Genomic DNA, 8499 nt, shown 5'->3' with positions numbered 1-8499 from the left:
AGAGGAACGGATACAAACATGAAGAATACAAAAGTTAAAAGATAAATTTCATCAACAATACAATAAATTAAAAGTAACAACTATAAATTATAGCATAAACTAGGCAAATTTTTATATAAAAAAAACAGCGAAAAAAATGATTTTGAGTATTTTAACTGCCATCCAAATCACCTTATATATATAAACTGAAATAAAATGAATCAGAAGAGTAAAAACCCAGTTCATAAGAAATGTGCTGCTCCCACTTATGTCCATCCTCACTTCTACTCAGACAGTTATCTGTTTTAACACAATAAAGTCCTTTATATTTTATTCTTCAATCAGGTGGGGTCTTGTTTTGTTTCAAAAGAACAGCAAGCGGATCTTCGAGGCTTTAACATAATCCTTTTTCTTCCGCGACATTCACGGGCTGCCTCTCTGAAGAGGAAGAATATGGCAATTTAGCTTAACTGAAAAAATTATGCACCTACAGTAGGGATGCATTAACTTATTTTAAAAATATAGTTATTACACTTCAGGGTTTACGAGAGCAATTCTCTCCTGGTAAAAGTCATCAAAAGTTGTATTCAAATTGCGATCCTGTAAACTGAAACACCTCCACAACATCTATTGCTCACAGTCAGTGTAATGTGCTTGTTTCCCTGCTTTTTCTCAGGTTTAAGGAATTTGGCTTGTATTAACGGCTGATAATATAAAAGTTAACCTTTTCCATTATAGGCAAATTTATCATCCTGATTTATATGGTGCAGACCTATCCTAGAGCAGGGGTTCCCAAAGGTGGGGGTCGCGAGATGATTACAAAAGAAAAATAGGAAAAAAATAATAATAAAGAAATTTTATTAATTTTTTAATATATTTTTTAATTATTAATAATAACGTTTGCATAGATATTTTCAGGGGGTGGACTAGCCATCTGTATAATTTCCCCGCAACGAGGCTCCCCCCTTTGACAATCCACTAGCGCAGTGTTTCTCAAACTTTTTCATACCAAGTACACTTAACCAATAAAAAACACTCATGGACCACCTAACTCCACAAATATCCAAAAACAATAGGCCTGCTTACCCATTCCAACAGTATATAACAAATTACAGCCTAATAATGACAGCTTAACCTTCTCTATATCGCCTCGTTCACACATTAAATCAACAATACAAATACAACTACAGATTGTATAAGCATTTAGTTCAAATGCGATTTAAAATCCTCTCAGGTTTTACACCTCTTATTATGAAATGTAGACTACATTTATTATGTAGTATTATTTAAACACGAGTTTATGTCCGAGCCAACAGACTCACAGATTGTTAGCTACTGAGAGATATGCAAAATACACCGCATGCAGTACGACACAAACCTCCGCTGTGGATTTTCAAAATAAAATACAATAAAACTATGGTTGCAGGCCCAAGTTTAACTCTCTGAGGCTTGCATGGTCTGTCTACAAAACTAAAATAAAAAAACATTTATGCAGCCCCAACAACAGCCTCTGATCATCAACAGACTTCATGCAATGCTTCATCAGGTGCATATATTAGATAATAATCTCTATCTCACTCCTAACACATCTAAATCTACTTTCAGCATGTTCATAAAATACATCCATTGTTTGTTCTATATGCTTCTTGAAATCCTAAAAAAAACAATTTTTCTAGAACAGATTACAAATCGCCTGAAAATTGTACAAACAAGCGGCAACATGCTTGACGGAGGTGTTGCGCTGGGCTATATCATGCAATCGAAAGTGAAACTTAAGCCCCCTCCATTGCGGAGATATTCCCCCCCCGTCGACAGGGGGTCGCCAGTCTCTGGCACTGTTATTTTGGGGGTCGCAGGTTGAAAAGTTTGGGAACCCCTGTCCTAGAGTACATCACAACGTAGAGTGTTGTCACTATAGCAACATTAAATTATGAATATTAATGCTTTACACTAGAAATTTACAACAAAAAAGTTGCCTGTGATATCCATACAATTCCAGTAATGGAGGAAGTTTAGCATCAGAAATCGCAATTTTCTGGGTATGTTAATATTTGGAATTTATCAAATTAGCTAACCTGTTAGCTAACCTGTTTTTAGCCAGCCTGATTTCCCTCTTCATCGTTGGATCGTCACTCTTGCCCTGAGAATGCCCCATAGGAGAGGTCATGACGACGGTCTGGGGCACGGAGCCGGAGGAGGGTGCTGTGCGAATCTGGTATGTTTGCATTTCTCCTCCTGCACCTGGAAACATGGCAGTCAAAGGATGACAGCAGAGGTCATTAACAGCTCCGCAACAAACCATACATAACCAGGGTATATGCAGGAATCCTGAAGTCAAATGTAATACCTTTTAAGACCTTTTTTAAGACCCTTTCCATACATTTTAAGACCTCATCGCCACTTGGAGCTTTAACCGGTTACATTGGCGACACACTTTACCTCACATTTACTATATACAGCAGGGGTGCCCAATACGTAGATCGCGATCGACCGGTCGAACGCAAAGGCAGTGTGGGTAGATCGCATGGCATTTAAAAAAAAGATTATTATTTTATTTTTTTAAGTTATCCTATCACCCATCTATGGCATTTGCCATAATATGCCATTATTATTCATTATAATTATTGTACAAAATGGTATAAGAATGCAAACATTCTGTTTAAATTGATTATAGTCTATTATCAATTCAGGTTAAGAAACTAGTGTTGCTTGCATCCTATTTAAAAAAAGGCATTTATTTTTATACTCTAATAAAATGCAACACAAAATGGTTTGATTCTATTAATTTTGTCTTTTTTTTTTTTTTAATTCTTTTTTTTTTAAATTGCACTTTGGCAGCAGATTTCTGTGTAGCTTCAGATCTGAGTTGTCTTATTAGTAAGCCTAATTTATACTTTTGTAGCAACACTATTTTTATATAATGGCAAAGAAAGGGTTCAGAGTCTTTTCTTTCTTTTTTTCCTGTGTCATATGTGGCAGCACTGCCACAAGTTCCTCTTCAGAGAGGGCCTTCAGTACAGGTGGCAATATTGTCACCTGCCTGCGCTCATCTCTGAAACCAGACCATGTAAACAGGCTGGTGTTTCTTGCAAAAAATCTTTAAGAGATGACATGAGCAGCATACCAGCAGCCTACCAGCATTTGCCATGGTGGCCCAAACATTTTTATTTGGTCTTAAATTGTAGTTCAACATTTATTTCCTGTTACTTCTGGACCATGACGGTTGGCCAGCCTTCAACGTTTAACTGAGTGGAATATGTTGAATATGTTTTACCAGAATGTTGTCTAGGTTGTGACAGTGCACTGCAACATATTATTATTATTATTATTATTATTATTATTTTGGTCTAATTTATTTTTATTTATCATATTAATATATGTTTAGTATGGTTTTGGAAGTGCGCTCCATCATATTTGTTGATCTTGTTTAATGGTAAAATATTATTTGTTTTAAAGTTCAATAAATGCTCAATGAATAATCGTCAAAATAATCGTGATATCAATTATTGACCCAAATAATCATGATTATTGCCATAATCGCACAGCCCTAGCACCCCGGATATACAGTATCGATTGTCCTTCCTCCTTATTTTCCAACCATTTGGACGCAGACTTGCATTTCCCCATAACGATGTTGCTTAACAACCGGCGTGAACGGACCTTCGCGCGCTATCAACCAGTGAGCGTGCGATGTCCTGTTCAGATGACGTCAAATCCAACGGGATGCCATAAATAAACTACACAGAATCACACTACACACCTACACAATGATTACATTCAGGCACACTGTAGAATACAACCTCTTTGGAAAATGTATATACTTATTGGAAACAAGCTACAAAATGTAATACTTTGGAAAATGCTGTTAATACTTTTCAATAGCCTTCATTTTCGCTAAATTGATTTATCAACTTTTAATACTTTTTAAGACCCCGCGGACACCCTGATAAAATGAGTGATCTTGGGAAGTTTAGACATTAATTTGTTAACCATAAACAATCATACATTAAGAACCTATGAGAATATATGATTTAACTTGAAAAACACAAATATTGTGATACTAGATGAACTATCACCTTGGGTTATGGATATTGATTATATGTAATGCATACATTGTGTTTCCACGTTTTAAAGACTGCATTAAAAATGTAAAGTGATGTCATTTTCTAAACTTACCACAATGTTCTCTTCTATAATTTGCCGTAAACCACCTAGTCATTATATCCACATTACTCATGATGATTTATCAAAATAATTATTGGGGAAATATTTTGGGAAAAGCACCCAATAGTCAGCCATTTTAGCCTTGAATTTACTTTACCTAGTAGATTTTCAAACCTGCGTGCCTGAAAAGCCATTTACTAGTTTACCTAAAGACATCCTTCTAAAGAAGCTTATTACGCTGGAATCAAAGCATCCTGCTGGAAGTAAGGCACCTTGAGGTAGCGCCTTTAGCATTTTAGTCTTTTCTATTGCAGCCAGTGACGGCTAGTCCAATGAAAGTGGGTTACAAACGTTTATTGTTGTGTTATTGATTTATCTTTCACTGTTCAGAACCAAAAAACTAATAACAATGACAGCGGTGCGAACGATAGATGGACCATCACTCTTTTTTCACAGTTTAAAGAAATGTAACCTCCACTACTTGGACAGTCTCCTTGGACTTTTGCGCTAACTACATAGCTATTTGCCAAACAGCTAGATACCGTTAAAACATGTTTTTCATGTTTTCTCACCTTGTACAACAACCTGGTTGCTAGGCAGCAGGATCTGCTGGCCATCCGATGTCTGGGCATACTGAAGGATGGTCGCGCCTTGTTGTTGGCCAGCGTTGGCCATGGTGACAGTTTGCAGCCCCTGAAGGCCTTCAGACCCCGAACCGGCCAGCTGGATTGTGCCATTAGCGGCTATGGTAACTAGAATAATTAAAAAGACTGCATCAGAACTGGGTGAAGCACAAGTTAATGACACCTTTAAACTAGCTAGGTTAAAATGTCTTGGGACTGCAGTATAGTTTTATTTGATTTTTTTTAAATTAGATTTATTTTCGAATGTGTAAAACAATAATAACATTTGTTAACATGAGAATTATTATACAATACAAAGTTAATCAGTGTCAAATTGATATACAAAAAGATTACTGATTCTAAAATTGTGTATAAACAAATAATCTACTTAATTACACATCCGAAAACACATAGTTGATTGATGAGTATTTTTTATAAATATTTCTCTGGTCTTCAGAAAAAAATATTTTTTTAATATTTTGATATTAAAAAGGAGAAATACATACTGTACTGGCCGGAGGTGGTCTGGTAAATTTGGCCGGCCGGTAATGTAACTCCTGCGGAGACCTGGATGTTATCCTTTCCCTCACTGTGTGTCACTTCCTCCGATGATAGTTCATTTAGGATTTTTCTACAAGGCAAGAGAATGAGGCTCACTTGAGTTAGTTTTCCTCTTACAACAGTTTTGTGTCAAAGTCTGTGCTTTGTGTTTTTATTTTACCTGTATGACGGCCGTCTTGCCAGTATTTCTCGGGTCTTATGGGCTGTAGCTCCACTGTCTGAGGAGTCCTGTGAATCATCACTATCTGAATCCAGCGCCTTAAAAGAGGGAGGTGGATTAACAACTTGTTTAAGAGTAATATGGCATATTGACAGTTTGTAAAAAGAAACTAAGGAAATTAATTCAAGATATATTTTCAAACAATAAAACCAGGTGGTCTCACCTGTGCATTCTGAATCTGAGGGGACTGAATGACTGACGATTGTGCAGACTGGATCACTCCTTGAACCTGAAACTGACCCCCTGGCAGCTGTACAACGGACACAGAACCACCACCGGCAAGGGACATCTACAAAAACCCAAAGTCAATTCAACCACAGCAACAACATATCCATAAAAGCAAAAAAGTGATCTCAGAAGATAACTGAGACTCACATTTTACATGTAACCTCTTGTGGCATCAAGGCATTAAGATGTTTTGGTTTTATTTGCCTAGAATTGAATTATCTACCACTGACAATGAACACAAATCTAATTTTGCTTTTGTCTCTCAATGTAGCCCCGGTTACTCTGGATGATCGGCAGACCTCCCTTTGAATGGTTCCCTCCTGACCTACTTTCTATTTAGGAAATAGTCTCCAAGATTGATATCCCAACAAACCAAAACATTGCATTACTAATAAATGCCACAAGTAATACAGGAATGTGTGTAATTTGGGCAAACTTATCCTTAAAAACACATGTTAAGAAACTGTCTCATTATTTATTGAATCCAAGTAATAATTTAATGGGTCTTGTCAATAAATGTAAGCCTAATTATGTGTTGAATTCACCATACAGTATTCAAGCACACTTTGAAGCAATTAAAGTAAAAAACACTGTCTTATCTGATGCTATGAACTCAGACAGGAACTGACTTCTCTAACTTTGCTGATGAAAGCTGACAAGATAACAGCTATGTTGAAGCTGCTTGGTGCATTATCATTGTTATTTTGGATGCATTTTACACATTCATTTGTATAACAGGCACAGCAAGAGTTAAACAAAAAACATGTTGAATAAACATTTAGCTATTGTACAAAGCCAATATTAAAACTTCAAAGTAGGCTTTATGAATTGGATTTATAAACAGAGTAGTGTTATTGGCATTGCAAGACATACAAGCAGTATTATACGATTTGTAATGTTATTATAAGCGGATGTATTAGTTACCTGTTGGGCTAACTGTGAGAACTGAGAGGCTGTGATGGTGGTAGTCTGTAACTCAGTGCCATTGCTGCCCTGCTGTACTTCCTCCATAGCAACTGAGAACAAATAAATCAATATTACCGTTTTACAATGGCGCTAATATATCAACAACCTGCCTGCCTGTATCATGCTGTACTCCACTGTGGCCTGTGCGATATTTGTTAATTTTATAAACACTTCCCTTACATTTGAAAGAGCTATCAAAGGAACATATCTTACTTCAGCTTACATTTATTTCTAAAGTCAAACAGGTGAGTTTAAGCCAGACAAAACATCCACTTCCTCTTTGGTTCAAACGTGTTAGCCAATGCAACTAGCATTAACATGGAGTAACGAAACATAGCTAGGCCCGACAGTCTATTAACTTTCTACCCTTAATAATGTATTACATTTTTTAAACAAATTTTTAACCGGGCGACTTCTATTCAAACACATGTCAACAACTTGGGTGTAAAGTTATGATTTGTATCATACTTCTAGAATGCTCACCAACATTGCTGTTGCTAGTTAACGGTTGCTAACGTTCAGTTAAACGGACGTTAACCAGTTTAAACCGCTAAAAACAACAGTTTTAAATCTGCGAGCGGGTACAGTTGTGTTGCTCTGGTGCACAGGATGGATGAGCTTTTGTCTCAATGAGCAAATATATGTAACTCTGTCACTGGCACGCAAGTTACCGCGTCAATAGACGTCAGCGATACGAGGAGCCATTAAGCTAACTACACCTTCCCTTTTCGTAAAGCGGCGAGGAGTTGACGAAGCAGCAGCAGCCGCCATTACAGCCATAGCGGAGCACACAGACAGAGGAGCACAAAGCTGCTCTCAGCCGGCCAACATTTACCTTTTCAACGCCCGCGTTACTGCAAGTGTTCACAGCGTGGACTTCGTGCAATTCGTGTGTAAACTTTGACACGGGAGATACCTTCAAAAGTCACTTAGCAGCAAGGGCTAACGGCTAAAAATACAAAGATGTCAGCTAAAAAAATAGCTGACCGCTTTTTTCCAAAAGGAAATGGGCGGTGCTGTTTGGCAAAGACGCATTACGTAATAGTTTCTTTAGGCGTTGTGATTGGTGAGAAGAGTTTGAACCACTGATAAGATACAGAAGAACATTGCAAAACCTGCAACATGTAACACAATCAGACTGCTTTGCTTTTGTTATTTTAAATTAATGCATATACTATGCATTATGAGTATTTAAATAATTGTAATATGAGCAATAAAGTGAATTCAACAATAAATCTGTTTCTACACATTGTAGGCCTATGTCGCCAAATCATTACATGTGTGTCCTGTTATTTAATGAGCTTTCTACCGTTTACTTACAATATTTTATGTTATTATTCGGCATATTTTGTCAAATTATACTTTACTTATTTTTCCGTATATATCTATATTTCATGTAAATATTTCTCTATATTTTAATGTTTAAATTGTTTTTCTTTAATTGTTTTTTATAATGGTTTTATTTTGTGTTAGTTTTTCTTACAATGTATCTTTTTTAACTGTGTTTATGTATGCACCATATACACCAAGGCAAATTCCTCATATGTGTAAATCTACTTGGCAATAAACCTGTTTCTGATTTATTTGTATTATGCCTGTTGTTGCTATACCCCATATGCTGCTGTGAGACTGCAAATGTCCCCAATATGTGAATTATTAAAATGTGTAAATATATAATGCATGGAATGTGGGCCTTCTTCTTTCCCAATAAATGTTGGCCTTTTCAGCAGACCATACACAGGGTTTTTGTGTATGATT

The 8499-nt window shown here is 36.5% G+C and overlaps 1 protein-coding gene across 1 annotated transcript; it reads right to left on the bottom strand.

Annotated features, from left to right (window-relative positions):
- Positions 1–301: 301 nt before the first annotated feature.
- Positions 302–7537, bottom strand: LOC104966809 (cyclic AMP-dependent transcription factor ATF-1). The gene is given in 9 exon segments (XM_074112264.1): positions 302–371; positions 373–417; positions 2067–2220; positions 4716–4895; positions 5273–5397; positions 5488–5585; positions 5711–5836; positions 6700–6791; positions 7225–7537. Coding segments are annotated over 8 exon segments (870 nt in total). The 5' UTR covers positions 6787–6791; positions 7225–7537; the 3' UTR covers positions 302–316.
- Between the last annotated feature and the right edge of the window lie 962 nt (positions 7538–8499).

This window comes from Notothenia coriiceps, unplaced genomic scaffold (genome assembly GCF_000735185.1).
Source record: "Notothenia coriiceps isolate Sejong01 unplaced genomic scaffold, NC01 NC01_scaffold00037250, whole genome shotgun sequence".
Lineage (NCBI taxonomy): Eukaryota > Metazoa > Chordata > Actinopteri > Perciformes > Nototheniidae > Notothenia > Notothenia coriiceps.
The sequence above is the reverse complement of the archived record's forward strand: the minus strand, read 5'-3'. Positions and strand labels throughout refer to the sequence as shown.